The sequence below is a fragment of the Tyto alba genome, unplaced genomic scaffold (genome assembly GCF_018691265.1).
Source record: "Tyto alba isolate M040663 unplaced genomic scaffold, T.alba_DEE_v4.0 Super-Scaffold_42, whole genome shotgun sequence".
In the NCBI taxonomy this organism is placed as follows: Eukaryota; Metazoa; Chordata; class Aves; order Strigiformes; family Tytonidae; genus Tyto; species Tyto alba.
This window is the reverse complement of record NW_024881318.1, coordinates 7,402,135-7,423,870: the sequence shown is the minus strand read 5'-3', so window position 1 is coordinate 7,423,870 and position 21,736 is coordinate 7,402,135. Positions and strand designations below refer to the sequence as shown.

Below are 21,736 nucleotides of genomic sequence, written 5' to 3'. Positions count from 1 at the left end.
GGTGTGCGCTTAAAAGTGCAGTTCAAAGGAAGCATTTGATCAGCCCCAATATCCCGCTCTGAACTCAATGCAGCCAAACACTGCCAGCTCCCAGTTTGCTGCAACTGTCACGTGTCAGAAAAATGACTTTATTCTTTAGGCTGACATACCTATGCAAATGGAGAATGAAATTCCTTGAAGCAAAATAATTCAATTTCAGCAAAATGATGAAACATAAATGAGGGCATTACAGAATCATAGAATCGTTTAGGTTAGAAAAGACCTTTAAGATCATCTAGTCCAACTGTTAACCTCACACTGCCAAGCCCACCACTGAACCAGGTACCTAACGTGACACATCTACACATCTTTTAAATACCTCCAGGGCTGGTGACTCCCCCACTTCCCCGCGGAGCCTGTTCCAGAGCTTGACAACCCTTTTGGTGAAGAAGTTTTTCCTAATACCCAACCTAAACCTCCCCTGGCTCAACTTGAGGCCGTTTCCCCTTGTCCTATCCCCTGTCACCGGGGAGAAGAGACCGACCCCCCTGGCTCCAGCCTCCTTTCAGGCAGTTGTAGAGAGCCATCAGGTCTCCCCTCAGCCGCCTCCTCTCCAGGCTGAACCCCCCCAGGTCCCTCAGCCGCTCATGCTCCAGGCCCTGCACCAGCTCCGTTGCCCTCCTTTGGACACATGATGCCCCTTCCCTTTTGCCACAATAAATTGTGATTCTTTCTGAAACGAGCTGGGGAGGGCACTGGGTCCCTCCAAGCAGCTCTGAGCTCCCAAAAATCCCTGCTCTCGGGAGAAGAGGAAAAACTGCCTTCTGCTTTCTCAGGAGAAAGTCCTGGGCCGTGTATCTGAAATCTGCTCTGGCAAAATAGGGGCACAGTGTTCTCTTTCCCACCTGCCAAATCGCTGCTCTTTAGATCTGAGATTTTTACCTGTTTTCTTATTTTCTCCCCATAAAACTTGGAAAACCAAAATGCTGAAAGGTTTCATTTTAAGCAAATGCATAATGATTTTCTCTATCTCACCACTTATTTTTTGGAGAAAAGAAGAAAAGGGAAGGGGTTAAAAAGCAAAAGAGTGAAAATTACAGGGAGGCAGAAAATAGAGGAGCAAAATAAACATAGATTAAATGTCGGTGTAATTATATCTCAAATAAAGCCCTTTCATGAACCAGAAGCCCACAACTTTCTGGCTCCCCACCTGGGTTTGGGTTGTTGTTGCTCCCAGGCACGGCACAATGCTATGGTGTTTGCTGGAGAGGTTTCTCCTCCCTTTTCACCCTTTCTCTATCCATTTTGTCTTTAATTATTCCACCATCACGTTTCACTGGAGGTTCTCCTCCTCAGCTCTGGTGTCCCAAGCCCAACAGGTTTTTCACCTCTTCCCATCTAAGACCTGAGACCCTTGAAATGTCAGAGCTGTTCTTCTTCCTGGGGTAAGACTCATCACTCTTGCCCAGAAGCACCACCACAGATCCAGCCATGGCCGTGCTGTGGTGGTATCACCATCGACATCAAGACATGCTGCCAAGGAAATCATTGTCCAAAGAGTAGCTGAAGATCAGAAGATAATCAAAGCCTCAGACCGTCATCTAGCAAAGGGATCACACCACACCATCCATGTGCTTCATCCCTACCAGATGTGAGTCATCAGGTCTTTTCATCCCATCAATCCCATTGCTCCCCATCCTGCTGCAAAATGGCCTCTGCAGGGTGCAAGGTGCCCTTCTTGAGCACACCATGGCTTCAAAACTGATGGAAAAAGCCCTTCACTGGGTCTTTTCCACTGTCCTGTCAGAGGCCAGCCAAAAAAAAAAAAACCCCAAGGTTGAAGGAAATAGGCTCATCAGTTTTTGAGCTTGACTTCTTCAAGGATTTCATCCAGCTCAGTTTTGCAGAGAAGGTGAAAAATCCCACATCACATTGAAATTACCAAGGGCTTTGAGGTGGGAAAAGGGTGAGTCCCAGGTCTGGCAATGAGCTGAGTGTTATGGTCACCCCCAGACCTGCCCAAGGATGGTGCCTGATGTGCTGTATGTGCCCCAAAACTTCTCAACTGCTCTGTACCACATTTATATGTATTGAATACAAATCTCTCCCCTTGGCTAAAAGGAGAAGCCTTCCCCATGGGACCGAGGGGTGAGACACCCCCGGTGTCCCAGTGCCTGTGCTGCAGCATCTCCAGAACATCTATTCCACGGGTAAACCGGTGGCAGGTGTGACATCCACCAGGCTGGAGAACATTGCATTGAAGAAGAATTTCATGGTGTTAAATTTTTAAAGAGAGCTTGGAACAAAAGCGGGAGGATGACCCAAACTGGGGGTGCCGAGGACCCAAAAGCTGCGTTGGGAGACACCGACAGGCCCTGGCCAGGCGGGCAGGTGGAAGGCAACGGCTAATTTTAACACCAACCCGTGCCTGCGGCATTTGCGCGACACCCAAAGCCCCAGCGACGGATCGGGTGTCCCGGGGAGGGGGGCGGGATGAAAAGCAACAGCAGTGAGGGCTAACCCCCCCCCCCCCCCCGAAATACCCGCGACAACTGCCACGGCGGGGCCGGGGGGCCACGGGAGCAGCTGGCCAGGGCAACTGGAGCTGGTGGTGGGGCTGGAGCCACCAGCCCGGGGCCAGCAGTGGTCTCTGGGGACCATGGAGGGGACGTCGGGGTCCGGGACTCCACCGGGTCCCATCCTGCAGCCATCGCGGTGTCGGTGGGCGCAGGGGGGACAACGTGGAAATCTCTCCTCGGTCGACTCACGCCTGGACTTGGCTACGTTGGCCCCCTCCAGGCTTTTCAGACCTCAAAGACACACAAGACGTGTTTAACACAGCACGATCCAGCGGATCGCAGCTCACTGGTGGGAGCGGTTCCTCGCCACTGGTAGAAATGGGGGGAAAGTGGTAATTTTTCCACGCAGCACCACAAATGGGGGACGGGAAGCGTTTCCTTCCAGCGTAAGCAAGGAAAAAACCTCCAAGTATGCTCCTTCCTTGGAAATAGCTCGACGTGTGCCACCTGCAAATACTGAGTGTAGCAGAGCCGGGGCCAGCCGAGCCATGGTGTGGGCACTGCTCAGAGCAGCATGGTGACAACGGGGAACAAGGTCCAGCCTTTCCCCGCCCAAAAACCCTCCTGGAATCAGCGCAACCTCCTGGGAGACACCGAGGTGGGCAAAGCAGGAGGGAAAATCCAAACTGGGATGCAGCCGGGTGGGCGCTGGGCGGCAGTGGGCACCCAGGAGGTTCCCTGCTCCTGTTTGAGGGGAGCTGGGCGCAGCAGTGGTGTGAAAATTAACCTGAAAGAGCCTTTTTGGGTCATCACAGCTCCAAGGGAGGCGGCGAGGGTGCGCGGGCAGCTGTCCCCACCGCCTGCGGATTGAATTTTGTAATCCTTCCCATGCTGCTGGGGCTGTAATCTGCCCCTCTGGCTGCGGGGCTGGGAGGGAAAAGGTTAAACAGATCCAGGTTGCCAGAGCCCGTGTTTTAATTCAGATGGGGGGCGGGGGGGGGGAAGAAAAAAGAAAAAACCAACCAACCAACCAACCAAAAAACCCCAACAAAACAAAACGCCACAACCACAAAAAAAAACGCAAAATAAATCCAATGATGAACACAATGCATTAATCCAGGCAAACAAATCCACTCTGTGTGTGTGTGTATATATATATATATATATATACACATATATATATATATATACCCACATTAGGAAGCTGCAGAGTGCTTAAACCTGCCAGATGCACGGGATGGATAAAGCTAAGCGGGGATTAAGGGGGGTCCCCACGGTGGGACAGCGGCCGGCAGTGTTGGTGGGGGTGTGTGTGTGGGAGAAAGTGCAGTAAAAACAACCCCACCCTAGCCCGGCCAAGGTGGAAAACCCACCCCAAAATCGGGTTTTCCATCAGGGCTCATGGGACCCCACACCCTGGCACCAACCCCTCCTGCAGGGCTGGGTCTTCCCCACTTGACTCCAAGAGTTTTCAATCAACAGGGGTTGGGGTTTTTTTTGGTTTTTTTTTGTTTTTTTTTTTGAGGGGGGGGGAGGTTTGTTTGGTTGATTTTTTGTGTGTTTTTTGTTTGTTTTTGTTTTTTTTTCTTTTTTTTGGGGGGGTGGGTGGGTGGGTGTTGTCCTTTTTAAGCCATGGAAGGGTTTTCGCCCCGCAAGGACGGGCGCTCCGAGGCACGTGGGGACGCGTGTCGTCGTCCACCACCACCACCACCCAGACACACACCCCCACCCCCCTTTTTGGGGTTACCCGGAGCCATTTTGGGTCAGCGACGCCCCGGCGGGTGAAGCCCTGTCAGGGGCCGCCCACACAAACACGCCGCAGTGTCACCCGTGGGGGGTCACGACACACACGACCTCCCCCTCGCCGCCGGGCCCCACTTGACGTGATGTTTCCCACACGCTCCGCGCCCGCGGGTGGGTGGGTGGGTTGGGGGGGGGGGGGGCTGGAAATGGGCGCGCCTCCCTCCTCACGGGTGTTCCGCCGGAGCGGCGAGGGCGCGCCCGCCATGGGGCTGGGGGTGTGTGTGTGTGTGTGTGTCTGTGTGTGTGTGTGTGTGCCCACGCAGCGTGGCGCGGAGCTGCGCCCACCGACGTGCGCGTGTGCGCGCAACCCCCCGCCCCCCCCCCCCCCCCCCATCCATTCCACCACCCCTCCGCCGCGCCCCGCCCCTCCCGCCCTCCCTCCGCTTCTCATTGGCCGCCGCTCCGCCGGTGGGCGTGGCGCCCGGGCAGCCCGGGCGCTGCCCATTGGCTGCCGTCGCCTTTGTGTGCCGGCGGAGCGGGGCGGGCCGCCAGTCGGCGCCGCGTCGGAGAGGGGCCGGCGGGAGCGGGGCCGCGCCACAAAGGCCGCAGCATGGTCCTGGTGCACGTCGGTTACCTGGTGCTGCCCGTCTTCGGCTCCGTGCGCAACAGAGGTACCGCGCCGTGCGCCGCGGGTTCGCGTCCCGGGGCCGGGAGAGCTGGGTGGCGTGGGCGAGACACAAAACCGGGGGGGGGGGGGGGGAATGCGGGGTGGGGGGGCTTACGCGCCGCCCCGCCCGCCCGGCGTGCTCGGCTCGGTCTCCGCGCCCCCCCCCCCCCCTTCACCAACCCGGTAAGGAGGAGGGGTGCCGCTGCACCCCACTTCCCTAACAGCCCACGCTTTCCCCCCCCCCCCCCCCCCCTTCTGGCTCCTCGGTAGTTGGGGCGAACCCGCCCCGCTCCGCGGGTGCGCTGGGCTCCGCGCCCTCTCCCTCCACCACCCCGCAGTGCCCGTTCGGGGGGGTGTGTCGTGTCGTGTGTCCCCCCCCCGCCCCCAAACGGGGCCGCCGCTCGCCCCGCTCCCGCCTGCACCCCTCCAGCCTCTGCTTCGGTAGATCCATTTTCCTTTTTTTTCCCCCCCTCCCCCCCCCCCCCCCCACTTTCCCCAATTTTTATTTTATTTTTTAATTTCCCCCACCACCACCACCCCGTCTCGCCGTGTAGCGTAGCCACCAGGCCATTTCAGCGTAGCTGTAGACGATAACAGCCATTTTTGTACCTTCATCCTGTTTAGCTGAGTACATTGCACTGTAAATTCCTGTTAAGTGGATTCATTTTGCTGTGGTCGTTGGGCGCAGAGTCTCCCGAGGGGGGTGGAGGGGAGGCTTTGGGGAGTGTGTGTGTGTGGGGGGGGGGCAAACGATCCCAAATTGCGGCTGAAACACCCCGCCCCCCCCCTCAAAAAAAAAAAAAAAAATCACGCAATCGGCCTTCATTCCAAAAATAAAATTGAAAAAAAAGAGTTGGAGAGTGAGGTTTGCGATTAAACGGGGTCGGAGCTTCCCCCCCCCCCCCCCCCGAAGCCGCTGGCCGCAGCATCCCTGCCCCCCGTGGGCGCCCGCCCGGCCCCACCAGCCACAAGTGTCCCGTCCCACCAGCGCCGTTCCGACGTGGCGAACGCCCGTCCCGTGTGTGTCCCGAGTGTCCGGCCCCCCCACCCCCCTGACCCTCCGTAAAATTTGGCTCGCGAAAGAAAAACGACTGGCAAAATGGTTTTCCATTAAACAGGGATAACATTTTTTTCTGCTGTGCTAAATTACTTCCTGTTCTTATTTTGTGGGTAATTTTCTGTATCGAATATCCTTTGGTTGTGTATCTTCACCTTTTTCTTGTACTAAAACTAAAGCATGGTCTGTATTTTTTTACATTACCTAGTTTCTGATGTAAATCTCTCTGTAGAGACATACCCTGCTGAAATGTAATGTGCTGTAGCCTATACATCTGCTCAGTGTACGCTGCTTTTGTTCTGTTGCCCTTCCATAGCATGGTGGGCCTTGCCTTTTTGTATTGTGTGCATGATGACATTGTTACACACGATTCCACTAATACTAATATACGATCTCTCAATAAAGAAACTAGTTTTCCTATATTAACCTAGTGTGCTTTTTCTATTGCTGTTTTCCCATTTATTGTCGTATCCTGCTGTTTAGATTTTTTCCTTGCTTTCCCCCATCATGAGGTTTGAGTGAGTGGATTTTTTCCCCGTAGCGCAGATATGGGGGCTTTTTAATACATGTTTTTTTTTATCCTATCCCATATCTACCCTCAGCATTAGTCTGTGTGTACATACTCCCTAGATGCACGGTCCCTATTACCGTTGTGCTGATGCAGAATTCTGTTTTATTGCAGAATAGCCAAAAAAAAAAAAAAAAGTGTTTAAATCCAAGCCCTCATTATTAATCAAAAAATTTAAGATAAATACTTGATGAAGGGTCTGCCGCTTATTTTATTCTAGTTACAACATTACACATTCCTTACCAGACGGATGTCAAAATGAGAGGGATGACCTACGGATGGATGGGGGGGAATTATGTTGTGGGGTTTTTTTTTGTTCTTTTTTTTTTTTTTTTTTTTTTTTTTTTTTAACTCTGATTAACAAGACTTAAATGAACCTGGGGAAAAAAAAAAAAATCCCTTTAATCTATTCGCTGTGTATTTAAACATATACATGTATGCAAGTGCCCTGCCCACCATCTGCTAGGCAAGAAGTTGCTGTGCCTTGGTCCCGCAGCGACTGGCACGCTATAAATATCTTCACTAGACCCCTGCAAGGCAGGGCTTGTAAAACCGTCCCAGCTGCTAATGTTGTAACTACATTTTCCTGCTTGAAGCCTCCAGGCCCACCATCTTCTGAATAACCCAATTTGGTCAAAAGAGCAAACTATGGCATTGGAAGAAAGTCACCAGGCACTTTAAAATAATGGGAGCAGGGAGGGATGGAAAACCAAATTGTGGTCAGCAAGCAATTTTGCTGCAGCTGCAAAGCGATAATAATACTGGTCACCTCTCCTCATTCCTGCTCCAGACCTCCTTTCCCAGGTCTGCAAAATGTTCCTGTAAAACCTCCCAGTTTTGGCTTGGATGCTGCCAGAAACTGAGGGAAGTCAGGACTCCGGAAAGGAGGAGATGGGGCTGGGGTTGGGCGGAGGGGGGAGCATCTTAATTACATTTCCACAGAAGGGGGGAAGACACAGGACTGGGTTTTTTTGTCAATAATGAGAGGAGGACAAATTCAGCAGGTTGGTGGTTCCCACTGCTAAAATTTCAAGAGGAGCTGCTAGCAAACAAAACAAAAGCAAGTGGCTCCAGCATCCCGCCCTGCCTTACCCCAGCATCCCTCGAAGAGATGCATCATTTTGCAAGGCCATGCCTTTCCACCTCCCTCCTGGCTTTATCCTGAGTTTGGTTGTTGGTTTTTTTTTTTTTTTTTTTTTTCCAGTTTTATTTTGTTTTTAAAAAAACCCCACCCATTTATTTATTATTTCCTTCTCCATATTTCCTTTTCCGTGTATCTCGATAACTGTTTGGCCATCCTGTCCCCCTCCTCTGTACGAGCACCAGTGGGTTGCCCCCCCCTGCTCCCCCCTGGATGTAGTGTATGCTGTGGCCCTTTGTTCTCGCTCCATCCTCGCCCCCGGCCAGCGCTGAGCTCCGTGCGTGACACATGTCCCCATACGCATCCCGAGGAGGGAGGCTGTGCTTCTCGCTTGCATGAAGGGAGATGTGCATGCCTGTTGGGGCTGATCATTTTCCAATGTGATTTTTAATTTTTTTTCTCCCCCCCCCCCCCCCCCCCCCCCCCCCCCCTTTATTTTATTTATTTATTTAAAAATTCAACCCCTCACCCCATGTGAGACAATGAGATTCGGGTTATGGCGTGGAAAAAAATGAATCCCACCCCTCTACCCCATCCCAAAGCCCCGACACGGATAAACCCAGTCCCCTCCGAAACATACCTCGTGCTACAGACACCTGCCGGCAGCTGCCCCTTTGTCTGGAGCAGCGGATTCACTGCAGTGAGCATAATAACCCCCCAGATCTTCTGCAAATTAGCGCTAACACAGACCGAAACTGTTTGGTCAATATACTCTGAGGATACCTCCGTAATCTAATAATACAGAATGCTGCTGGGTTAATGGCAACTGGTACTAAGCAATTTATCATCCACATCATATTTTGACCTGTCTTGTTAGAAACACATTCTTACAAGAGGAAACATTTCCTCCACCACCACTACCACCTCCCAGCCTTATTAGCCAATAACCACCAGGCTTTCATAAGCTCATCATCCATTAAAAGCATCCACAATTTAATGACTTAATTCCTTTGACACTCTGAGTCTTGAAAAGCCACCTGGTACAAAGAAAATATTTTTTTATTTTAGCATCGCGGGCTGAGGAAATCCAAGACAAGTCACGTGCTGGTGATGCTGCTGTGGGTGTGGAGGCACATGCAGTGATTTCTATAGAGCCTATACATTTCTCCAGCACCAACCTGTATTCCTGGGCTGCTTTAAATAACTTCATTCAATCACAGGGAGACGGATAATCCCAGACACAGACAAAACGGGCTCTGAGATTCATTTATATAAGGGTTGTGTAAAGGTCTTATACACATCTGCATGCATTTAATGATGCCAAGGGGGAGCTGGACCAGTCTATCTCTCACACGGGGTTTGGGTGGTGTCACAATTTCCATCGCTTCTAAGAAAAAGAAACATATAGTGGTCACATTTTGCTCATATTGGGAATTATCATCAAAGTCTCACGAAAGCTGATCTGGATTTACCTTGCTGTGTGCAGATCTGGCCCCGTGGGAATGTGTTATTTAAGAACTGGTGAGTTGGTGCCTGAGCGAGAAAGCAAACGCAGCTGGGGAGGAGTTTGTGGGGGGTGTTTGCCACAAAACCCAGGAGCTGCTCTGGTTGGGGGGGACACAAGGCGGTGGGGACACAGCGGGGACACAGTCTGGCATCGCTCGGGGCGTCCCGGACAGAGTGTGGGGTGCCGAACTGGGGGGTGAGATCCGTAGGCACCAGGATGCTGCCATAACCGCCTCTGGCCTCGGTCCTCGCCGAGTCGCCGGCCTTGCGCTGAGTCCTTCTCCGTGAACCTCCTGGAAGGACTGCCCTAGAGTAAGTCTGAGCTTCCTCCTTTTTCGCTGTTCTTTTAAACCCTGCTCGTAGTTTGGGGAGCACCTTGGTAGCTCAAAGGGGAGGATGGAGCACGGCTGGGGCAGGCACGGGGAGCCCCGTCCTCCCAAACATGTCGGAGAACCCACCCACCCACCCACCCCCCCCCCCCCAAAGTGCCACGGGGAGCACGTGTGACATCCAAGACCGACTCATCCCTCTCCACTGACCGGACGGAGGATGGTCGCAACTGCTGGAGGTGCAGGGGTGGAAGGAGAGGGGAGGATGGCTTTTTTGGGGGCTCTGTGGGGCATGACTCTGGGTAGCAAGGGAGCATCCATTCCAACCTGTTCACGTGCTGGTTTAAAGCCAAACCATTTGCTGGGGCTGCCTCATGTCAAAACTGGAAGGTCCTTATCCCTAGATGTCTTCAAAAGGGGGGGACGTGCTGCAGCAGGTCAGCAGAGAAAAGCCTTTCCCACCCTTAACCTTGGAGTACTCGTTTTGGGAAGCATTAAATAAATATGCCAGACATTCAAGGGGAGACTTCACAAAAGGTCTTCTACATCTAGATCATCTTCGATATCTGTAACCTCCCAAGACCAGAGTTGGTTTGGCAACTGGGAGAGATGTAATGGCACTGCCAAATGTCGTGACTCTTGGGCATCTCACGTTACTTGGGTGTTTCTACATAAACTTGCAGCTCCTGGAGTCAGGCGATAGCACAAGGCTTTTCGATTAAAGGGTAGGCTATAAAGTAGAGCTTCAAATCACTGCTTATGGAAAACTTCCTGTTCAAAACTCAGAAGTCAGCTACAACACTCGGGAGGTTTTTCAGCCAGTGCAGTGGTTTGGGAAGGAGAGGGGTGATGTGTGGCTGCAGTGGGGCCAGGGCAGAGACCTGCAGGGAGACAGTGAGAGTGGGGCTAAGACTTGGTGGGGAAAATAAGAGTTTTCTCCCTTTTGGGTTCAGTTCGGGGAGATGAAGGGGGTCGGTCTGCATTCAGCATTGGCAGAGGGGTTGCGGTTTCCTGAGCAGCTCTGCACAGGACCACATGAGAGATACCCCCCATTAAATCCTTGTGTGGCCTTGTTTGACTCCTAAACCTTCTTAGGGAGAAAATCGGGTCTTTTGGGAATGGCTAAATTCTCCTAAAATAAAAAAGCCCCCGATGACTTTCCAGCCAGATCGACGGATCCTGGTGGTGGCAGGGACCGCGCTCCTGTACCAGAGAGCTCAGGTGGAAAGAGCTTGGCCAGGATGAAGGGAAAGCAAACCCATGTCTGCTCCATGCCTCCCCACCACCTTTGCTTAACCCTTTCTGCTCCTCCTCTGCTCAGTTTCACAGTCTCCCAGGACCTTTTCTCACCCATTTTCCTGCCTGCTGGTCATTTACATTTCCCAGCCCCAGCTGGGTTGGGCTGGTTGGCACGTGCTGTCATGGATCCCTCTTGGTAAGTGTCCTTAACCGCTGTTGTTTTCTCTCCTTCCCTTTAAAGGCTGTAAAATGTGCCTACAGGAAAGTTGCACGTGTACGGCTTATAGCTCTTTAATGAACATTATTGCTTTGGTTTGAGCGACTAAGTCCAGTGGGGTCAGGAGCAAAGCAAGAGCTGGAAGCAGTGAAGATGCAGGTTATGGGGAGAGGCAATAAGGGGCAGCTTAGTACCCATGGGCTGGGACCCTTCAAAGTGAGGTCATGCCTGTGGGAAGACGTTTAGATGAGGATTTTGGTAGCTCGGAGAAGGACCTGGATGCCTCTGTCTCTCACACCACGTCCCTGTGCTCCTGGCCACTCGCAGCAGCTGCCCTGCCTGGAGGTGACACCCCGAGGTGTGGGTGACTGTCAGCTTAGATGGAACCACCAGATGTTGCTGTTTTTTCCTGGGGGGCTCAAGTGATGCTGTGGATCTGTTACCATACACTGCTTCTCCATCTCCTTCACCAGGTAGTACAAAGAGCAGCCATGTCCTTAATCAAGGCCCAGAAGGCCAGGCCATGGGTACCTTCTGGGACTTCTTTGAAGGGACCTTGAGCAGAACTCTGGTGGAATGGGACAGCCCACCAGGCCACACGTCCAGGCACCCAACACTGGGGATGAGTTAGGAGCTACTCTGAAAACCTCTAAAAGTCTCTTTTTCCGGGCTTGGGAGGGTCTCTAAAAGACATTCAGAAACCTGGTCCCTTGGACATCCCTCATGCTGCAGCTGCTTCCCGTGTTGGGCTCGTCTATTGAGGGGAGTGGGGTTGGGAAACATGCCCATAGCAAGTGTGCCCTCCCCAGTGGTGCTTTGCGTGGTGTCTCTGGGCTTTCTCATTCTCCTGGTGGCACCTGACTCTTCCTTCAGTCACACTGCTATCTCAAGGTACTGATATATCCAAAGGGATCTTGTTTTTTTTGGAAGCTGTGGGTGCGTAAGGAGGTACCACGCATAAGCACTCACCCAACCAACTTGTTTCTGTGATATGTCTGCTTGAAAACTGGGCATCTACAGACAAAACGAAGCTCTCTCCTCTTTTTTTTTTTTTCTTTTTTTTTTTTTTTTTTTTTTTTTCTGATAGCAGAGGAGGTGCCTGTTATCATGCAGCCCTGCAGCATTGGGTAGGATCTCATTTGTCTGTGCTCCTTGGGGCAGTGGAGGATATTTGTCTGGTCCATTGAGGACAAATCATCATCATCATGGGAGCTGAGACTTAAATAGACTCTCCTGTGAGTCCCAAACCTCAGTGAGGAGCAGCTGGAGTCACAAATGAGCTGTGGGTTCATGGTGAAGCTGCCTGGACGTGGGATCGGGCACCAAGCTGGAAAGGTCTGAACTTGTTTATACCTACAGAAATCCAAAGTAAGTCCTCAACTTTTAAAAGAGTTGCTTGGCATTTATACTGAGATGAGTAAGATGAGAATCTAGTTTCAGGTGGGGTTTTTTTGTTGTGTTTTTTTGTTTGTTTGTTCGTTTGTTTGTTTTTCAAAAAAAAAAAAACCCAAAAACCCTAACCACAGTCTAAAGGTATTTTGTTTGCATGAGGGCTTGGTGATGCATTTATCTTTGCGAGACTATCAGTGTGTTCTCAGCCCTGGTGTGGCAGTTGCTGGCAAACTTGACCAGGAGCTTTTTAAATCTCAGGCAGAGTCTGAAGGTGATGGGAGTGCTAATGCTTCAGGAGAGGTGTTCATCAAGCCTGGCAGTTTCCACAACCTCCAGGCAGAAAATACCACGTCCCTAATTTGCCTAGCAGGAAAGGAGCTGTAAATCTCATGCAGATTACCGCGCTTGTTGTGGTTTGCTAAATCCACATTTCTCTTTCTTGTAGTCTGGCCTTTAATATTAATATCTTTAATTTCATTTATAAATTCACTTATCAGCTTTCATTAGTCATCGTGTTAATGATCCGAGGCAAGAAATTTGTCATTTGACGTCAAAAGGCAGATTAAGGGACTTCTAGAGCCTTGGGAAACAGCTTCATGCTGCACCGGAATTATACTGGTTGGCATATGAGACTAATACTATGTATAATTTGCATCTGCTGCTCAGGGGATGAGTGATTATTTTATATATTTAGCAGAAAACAAGAGCATTTCTTAATCATAAATGGTGTTACATTTCCTGCAAACTCTGCAGTATTATGAATCATTGGGCTATAAACATCTTGTTGCCAGAGTGCCTGGTTTTGCATTACCACAGTGGTAAGTCCTGGAGGGTCGGATCCTGACAGCTTGCCTTCTCCTTGAGGGGTTTTACTTCACAAGTGGCTAATTGAAATTAAGCAGTTCCCTCAACACAAGGAGATGGAAGGGACTGGGAGTTGGTTAAGCTTTGCTTGGCCAAAATTGAGCATCTTTGGTCTCTGTTCTCCCTGATGGGAGATGAAGGTGTTGGTAGGGTTTGGAGATGGGTGTCTAAGGCATGAAAATGGGGGAAAAAACTCACAATATTTGCTCAAAATGTGGAACTCATTGGACTGAAAACAGATGAGATATAGCATCCCCAGGCACTGGTCCATTCAGGACCATCACGGTGAGGTTTTATAGATGTCAGGAGAAACCAGCATGTTGGAAGCAGCCTTACCTTGTTCAGCTGTTACTTGTGATATCCGACAAATCTCTGGGGGCTGAGTTAAGGAGGAGGAAGCTTTCTGTGCAGAGACAGCATGGCATGAGTGGGCTTGGGGTTACAAGGCTTTTTTATTTTAATAGTGAATGTCTCAGTTGCATGCAACCCTATAAAAAAGGGTCCCCTCTTGCACTGTCCACCTGCAAAGCCCATTGGCAGCACCAAATTCCCTCCATACACTGCACCTCTGGGCAGAGCCTCCTTTGACATGGATGGGCTGCAGGTAGCTCTCCATGAGGCTGAATGAAGAAAAATTTATCTGTTGTGTCCCAAAAGCGCTTATGGAGCTGGTTTTGCTCAGCCCTTGTTGGCCTGAGTGGGAAACTTCTATATGAACCTGTGGTAGGTTATCCTTGGCTGGACACCAGGTGTCCACGAAGCCGCTCCATCACTCCCCTATTCAGCAGGAGGAGGGGAGGGCAGAAAATAAGACGGAAAAGAACTCATGAGTCAAGATAAAGGCAGTTTAATACAGCAAAAGCAAAGGCTGCATGTGGAAGCAAAGGAAAACAAAAGATTTATTCTCTACATCCCATCAGTAGGCAACGTCCAGCCACTTCCTGGGAAGCAGGGCTTCAGCACACGTAGCAGTTGTTCCAGAAGACAAACGTACTAGTGAATTCACCCTCCTCCTTTCTCTTAGTTCTGTTGCTGATCGGGTGTCATACGGTATGGAATATCCCTTTGGTCAGTTTGGTCCAGCTGTCCTGGCTGTGTCCACTCCCAAGGTCTTGCCCACCCCCAGCCTATTGTCCTTCGGAGGTGAGGCGGAGGCGATGTTGGAGAGGCAGCCCCGATGCTGTGTGAGCATTGCTCAGTGACAGCCAAAACACTGGTGTGTGATCAACACCTTTCTGCTACCAATACACAGCACAACGCTTTGAGGGCTACTAAGGGGAAAATCAATCCCATTTCAGTCCGACCCAACACTGAACCTGAAATAATGGTTATATCGTGTGTCAAGTGCAGCTCTGGGAGAGCCCGGAGGTGGCAACAAACCTGGCTGCGGGCTGCAGGCTGACCTACACTGTCTGGCATTACGATCACCAGTGAGAGAATCTGTCCTGGGTGGGGAAATGACAGCCTGGGTGAATCCGAGTGGGCGTGGGGCAGCTGGAGGTTGGGGTGAGGTGGGGAGATGGAGCCCTTCAACCTTCTATCTGCAAGGGCTTAAGGGTCACCCACAGTCCAGGGAGTGAAAAGGGCCTGGGGGTGCTGGTCGGCAGCCGGCTGAGTGTGAGCGGGCAGCGTGCCCAGGTGGCCAAGGCGGCCAGTGGCACCCTGGCTGGTGTCAGCAGTAGTGTGGCCAGCAGGCCTGGGGCAGGGATCGTGCCCCTGTACTCGGCACCGGGGAGGCCGCAGCTCCAATACTGGGTTCAGCTTTGGGCCCCTCGCCACAAGAAAGACACTGAGGTGCTGGAGCGTGTCCGGAGAAGGGCAACGGAGCTGGTGAGGGGTCTGGAGCACAAGTTCTGTCACGAGCGGCTGAGGGACCTGGGGGGGTTCAGCCTGGAGAGGAGGCGGCTGAGGGGAGACCTGATGGCTCTCTACAACTGCCTGAAAGGAGGCTGGAGCCAGGGGGGTCGGTCTCTTCTCCCTGGTGACAGGGGATAGGACAAGGGGAAACGGCCTCAAGTTGAGCCAGGGGAGGTTTAGGTTGGGTATTAGGAAAAATTTCTTCACCAAAAGGGTTGTCAAGCACTGGAACAGGCTCCACGGGGAAGTGGTGGAGTCACCAGCCCTGGAGGTATTTAAAAGATGTGTAGATGTGGCACTTGGGGACTTGGTTTAGGGGTGGGCTTGGCATTGTTAGGTTAATAGCTGGACTCAATGATCTTAAAGGTCTTTTCCAATCTCAATGATTCTATGATACTATACTTTGCCTCTCTTATCAAAGCAGCAGAAAACCCCATCGTCCACTCTTATTTCATTGCTCAGCTCTCTGCTTGAGTCCTTCCTAAGTTAAATTAGCTAGTGGTGGCTGGACTGTTGTCTCTGAGGCTGTTCCCTGAATCTGTGAGCTGAAAATGTAGTATTGCATGGGAATTGGGCCCCAAATCAAGGGACGTCACGTCCCAGCAGCAGCAGGGGTTTTCATGGGTGAGCAATGGGTGGTGGACCAGCAGCTCAGCTGATAGCACTTCTATTGACCTGAATTACTGGAGACTAGAGCTGCGTGAAAAAAGAGATATCTGGTTTTGATGATGATTATTATTTTCCGGTTCGCTGGCTGAAAATTTATTTTCCTGGTTTTATATTGTCTCTGAGTTTTTCAGCAAAAAAAAGGGGGGGGGGGGGGGGGCAGATGGAAGGGCTTTTAAATGATCCATTTGAAGTGAGACGAAATAGGCCACTACTCCAGAAGTGAAATGCTATCTTATGGCAGAAAATGAAACAACATCAACTGGATGCAGGGAATAAAACCAATTCATCATAATCTTTCAGTTGGGTTTTTCATACAGAAGTATTTAACCTAGTCATGTTTTTTTCCATATCCAAGAAATGGATTCTGTGTTTTGTATTCATTTGGAAAGCATGCAATGGACAGGAATAGACTGTCCTAGTCCTCCATGTTCTTGTACCATGAAACTGTGTTGTGACTTTAGTGTGTGCAGAAATTGGACTTAATCAACAGAGACTACTTGAATGCCTGAGATGAGTCTTGTAGAAGCAATGGCTGTTCCCAGAGAGGGAGGTTGCAGAAAATGTAGTTGGCCTCTTACAAAATGAGGAAGGTGATGTCAGCCCCTGCTTCTCCTTCCTTCTCACCTCTATTGTCAGTGAGGGTGGGTTCCGGGCTTGTGAGGACCGGAGGTGGTTTCCAGTATGAAAATGGATGAGAGCTGAGGTCTGGAATGGGATGTGCAACCAGTGTTTTGCTCCTACTAGGTTCATCCACCTGAGTTACTTCAGCCTGCAGAAACAAACGGCACCTTCTCCATGGCCTTGTTTGATTTGAGTAGGAAAATCTGTCTGGCACGTGTGATTACAAACTTGCTGGTGGCAATCCTGGGTGTTTTGTCAAAGGAGAGCACAGAAGCACCCTGGAGATAAGGACATATGATCTTGCCCTGGGACATCTGCAAGGAGAGTCCTGTATTGCCAGATCCAGATGGCACGTGATGCCATCCAGGTGCTTCTTCTACAGGGTGCAGGTGTGTCCTGGGGAAGGAAACTATTACCAGCAAGTAGTAAACAAGCTTAGAAAGACAGGACATGGACCAAAGGGAAGGGAGGCAAGGTAAATCCCCCAGTTCCTTGGACAGAAAGCAGTTCCTTCTGAAAGGAGTTGGGGTGATGTGAGGGAAGCCAAAGTACATTTGTTTGGTGTCCAGTGTGATTGTTCTTCCTGTAACAAGCAATTTTGAGCCCCATTAGCAAAATCAAGGACCAGACCTCAACAACGTCCAGGAAGCTCATAGCAGTTTTGAGGATATGTTACACTGGCTTGTGCATTCACCCAGAGTGTGTGGGACTGGCTGTGCTCAACCCCTGTCCTTGTCCTAAGTTTCCTTAACCACAGCCCAGCATCTCTTACTGGAACTCCTTCTACTGGAAATTGAGCAGAGGAGGTCTTTTCAGCCTGCTCTGACCTTGATACTGGCAGTCCCAAGCTTAGACCCATCCTCTGGCTCTTTGTAGAGACATAGCATTTGCCTGCTCTTCAGCAAGTGCGTTATGAAGCTGGTTATATGCCAGATGAGAGGTCCTCCTGGCCAGCACTGATGTTGGTATTACCTTCGCATGATTTCTTCACTTTTACAACTCTTTTCCCCCCCATGCTTTATATATCTGCCATGTTTTCCCCTGTAGATGTTTTTTCTTCCTCGCATTCATTCCTCAGGCACCAAAGTCTTCCTCAGGGTTGGTGCTGTCTCTGGAGCTCAAAGCTGCTGGAAACACTGGAGATGCTCAAGCATGCTGGTCTCTGGTATGTGTTGGTGGAGGGGAGGGTAAGGCACTGCTTGCCATGGGACAGTGTGTCCAGAAGGTAGAGGACCTCCTTGAGAGCTCTGTGTGGGCTGAAGGGGTGAGGAAGCTGAAGAACAAGTGCTGTCCTCTGGCTTCTGCATCGGGAGATGGCTGAGATTGATGATGTAATATCTGGTGTAGGGAGGGCAGTGATGGGGTGGCTTATCTCATCATGGTCACATCGGTCCTTTGGCTGGGGGAAATGAGCATCATGGTGGGATGCCAGCTGGGCTCCAGGTACGTGTCCCTCATCTGGCTTCACTTCTAGAAAATACTGCTTTTAGAGGGGGCATGGTTTTGACGGATGCTTTGCAGAAAAATACCTGTGCAAGAGAGCTGTGGCTCTGTCATCACGTTGAACAGGGAGCGCTGGTGCCTCTCCCTCACCTCCTGATTTTGGTGCACCGGCACAACTGGTCACAGCTTTCTGGTCCCACAGTGGGAATGGGAGTCATCAGGGGCCCTTTCACAATGCCCTGCGATTCAGATGGGAAACAGGGGGACAGACATGCTTTGTAGAAGCCCAACTCACTGGCAGCAACCTTTGGGTGGGGCAAGGAGGTGACATCCAGGCCAGCGTGACAGCTAAAGGGCATCAAAGAGGTGCTGGGACCCTCCTGTGATCCAGGGCTTGGCAGGAGGATGGTGAGGGGGAGGAGGGATGCACCAGGGCACCCAACAAATAACCCTGCTTGGAGCTGCCACCTCTGCAGAGGACTTTGGGGTGTCCTCTTTGAATTCAGCCTCTTGGAGGTAAGTTTAATGGAGCGGGTGGGTGCACAGAGTTGGCACCCTGCCCCATGAGCCAAAATGTTCCTCTCCAGTCCATGAATAGACCCAGCTCTTGCTTGCTTTCCCTTTTTTTTTTTTTTTTTTTTTTTTTTTCAGCGTAAAGAACAAGCCCGTTTCTAGTGATGCTGTGACGCATGCACTTTCGCATCGTGCCAGGAAGCTGGAGCTTTGAGAAAGCCAACAAACATAATGAGACTTTGTGATTTAAAAAAAAAAAAAAAAGGATAAAAGCCCAGAACACAACAGTAACATGAAAATGCAGTGTTTGCCAAGGTTCAGACACCAAAAAGCCAGTGGAAAGGTGCTTTTGTTCTTATTGATGCCTGCTGTGAAGGGTCTGCTCCCCACATCTCTTGGGGTTTGGGGTTGGCTGTGGTGAAATTCTTAAGCTGTAGGAGTTGTTTTCCTGGTATGTCCGTGTGCATACCACCTTCCATGGTCAGAAATGTGGCTTTCACCTCTGGTGTCCTGCTCTCTCCAAAGAGCAGGGCTTTAAAATTCCTGGAAAATTTGCATCCGTGGGAGATGGCTGTGATTGATGATGTAATATCTGGTGTAGGGAGGGCAGTGATGGGGAGGCTTATCTCATCACGGTCACATCGGTCATTTGGCTGGGGGAAAGGAGCATCATGGTGGGATGCCAGCTGGGCTCCAGGTACGTGTCCCTCATCTGGCTTCACTTCTAGAAAATACTGCTTTTAGAGGGGGTGTAGCTGAGCTCTGGTGTGGAAGTGCTGGCTGATGGTGGAGGAGGGAGGGCAACACCCAGCAGGAAGCATGGGAGGCTCTCAGGGCAGCATGTGGTGGACCAGAAAGTCAAGGAAAAATGGCAACACAGAGAGAGGTCCCACACCGTGGGCTGGGGTTGCTCGTCAGTGCAGCCTGGTAATGGTTAGGCAAACTGTGGGTCTCCATCACATCCCAGCTGGGCAGGGGTTGGGGGTGGCCATCGACTGGTTTCTACAATACTAAGAGAAAAGGAGATGTTTGTCAAGGAAGCTGAGCTGCTCTGAAGGGCTGGGCACTTTGGTTGAACAAACCACCTCTTGTCATCAAGAAAATGGGGCGCTTGGGCGTGTGGCAACTCTGCCCGAGCTGCACCTGTAATACCAGGGCATCTCTGCATTTAAAACTACAAGCATGTTAATGCCATCAGAGCTTTACACTGCTGTGCTGCTACCCTGAAACACAAAGAACAGAAATCCATACACTCCATTAGAGCAGAAGAGTAAATTACCTGAACCCAGGGGTCCCAGGAGGAAGTTTGCTAGCCATACAGCTTTTGTTGTTTCTCTAAAAAAAAAAAAAAAAAAGAATGATCCCATTGTGTAAAATGACAGGAATCAGTATTTTGCCCATCCCTCTTTCTGTGCGAGGGTATTCAGGGCTTGGGGATTGCCCACAAGCCTCTCTCTGGGGATAGATGGTTGCAGATCTGCCAAATCTTGGACAGCTTCTGAGCCAGCCAGTACCTCCTAATGGAACTCGGTTTGATTTACTTGGTCAAAATGCTCCTTCTGCATGGAGGAACAGGATTAGATGGTTTGTAGTCCATCTTTCTCAAAAGCACAGAATAGAGTTTAGAAATGCGGCATGTGGCTCAGCTGGTGTTCTAGAGACACCGGGCTTTAATTAACATCACTGAGAAGTTCAGATCCCAACTTTAATTCCTTTTTGTTTGTAACTGTGAGCTCTGAGGAGTCAACAAAATTTTGTGTCTTGAACCGATGTTATTTTTTTCCCCAGAGCTGGGCTGAATCCCAAATACACCTTTGTAATTGCTGCTTTTCTCTCTTCTACTTGGTACCTGTCAGAACCACCATCCAACGGACATTATATGGGTTAGTGTTATTCACGCTGTATTATTTCAAGTTGGGCAGAAGTCTTCTCCTGGATTTAGCAGTTAGTGCTGTGAAAAATCTTGTAATCTTTTTCTGCTTTCTCTAAAGGTTCAGTTAAACTGTGAACCGACAATATAATCGGTAAATGCACATCTAGGCTTATTTTCATTCCAGTCTTTGAGTGAAGTCTGCGCTCCTGGTGAGGCAGAGGTGCTGTGCGCTGTGCCACTCTCTGCCCGTGTGTGCATTTACAAGCACACCCCCTTGCAAGTGTAAAGGAGACTTTTGCCATGTTTGTGGTGCTTTCGGAGTTGTAATGTGAAGGCACATACCCAGCTTCCCCAGAAGATGCTCTTAAGAAAACAAACAAGAAAAAAAAAATGCATCTTCCGCTGGGTGGTGGCAGAATAATTCATCTGGGATGGGAAGGGACCTCTGGAGGTCTTCAGTCCAGCCTCCTGCTCAGAGCAGGGCTACCTTCACAGTTATTGAGTGCCTCAGGGACTTGCCCAGCCAAGCCTGGGATATATTCATGGATGGAGATGACAGCACCTTGGTGATGTCTGCGCTCTGGTCAGCAGTCCCTGGGGGTACAGCCACTCCTAGGGCTGGATGGGCAGTCAGATGGCATGGGTAGGGGTGCAGATGTGCTCTCCCCTGCCAGAAAATTCAATGTTGGACACTTCTGTTCTGTGCTGGAGTCATCCCCTCCAAACAATGTCACTTTCCTTGGGCAGGGGGATCCAGTTCCATGGCCACATCTGCACATGGAAGATCCCAAACCACCATGGGTCGGTCCAAGGCCAAGAAGCTGGGCTGTGTCTAACACCCAGAGCAAACCCCAGCTCTCCCCAGAGCACTGGACGTGCTCCAGCCTACCCAAGTGGCACGTGTGGGTCCAGGTGGGCAGTGGGCACAACAGGCTGACCCCCAGCTCCCCAGATCCCCACTTGGACCCTCTGGTCTTCCCTAAGTTTGAGCGAGTGCTTTCGGTCTCCCAGTTTCATTTCTCCATCTGTACAATGCAACAGTGCCCAGCTCGCAGGCCACTGAGTACAAAATTCAGGCAACAAATTAAATGCAGATTATTCTGCTCCTTTGTAGGTAAAATTCCTGGGAAAATGTAAATGTGGTTGGGGAAGAGTGGATTTCTGGTTTTTATCTTCCTTTCTGTGGTTACTATTGAGGAAATATGTTACAGGAGATGTCTGAAGAATTGTATTTAGCCATAAAAATTTGGTCAAGAAATGGATTCAGAAATAAAACAGGAAGCTGACAAAGCTGAGATTTTTGGATGAAAAATAAAACCCTCAATTCTTTCTTAGTGTCATAGACACATACACACACACCTATATATATAGATTTTTAAGAATGGTTTTAGCATTATTTGGTTTTAATCTGCAGGGAGACATTTTCCCAAGATTACCCACTGCAGTAGTGGCAAGAGTGACTCAGGCCCCATCTCCTCTACGAAATCTGCTTAAAAATAATGATCTGAGGGAAAACCTGGCTGCTGACACTAACTGTATGACTTCTTTAGCTAGCTGCTCTGATCGATAGATTTGCTTTCCCCATGTAGCTGATAGATC

General features: G+C 50.4%; 1 protein-coding gene across 5 annotated transcripts in view; it reads left to right on the top strand.

Moving 5' to 3' along the window:
• The first annotated feature begins 4,805 nt into the window (after window positions 1-4,805).
• Window positions 4,806-21,736, top strand: part of RNF165 (ring finger protein 165) — a 52,319-nt gene continuing 35,388 nt past the window's right edge. For 2 of the 5 annotated variants that reach the window (XM_042804729.1, XM_042804731.1), the window contains exon 1: window positions 4,806-4,912. In XM_042804729.1, coding sequence (XP_042660663.1) covers window positions 4,852-4,912 — 61 coding nt within the window. In that variant the 5' untranslated portion in view covers window positions 4,806-4,851. Of the gene's footprint in view, window positions 4,913-9,272; window positions 9,433-12,065; window positions 12,241-17,740; window positions 20,148-21,736 lie in introns of those variants that run through there. The other 3 variants (XM_033011186.2, XM_042804732.1, XM_033011184.2) reach the window with 3 other exon arrangements.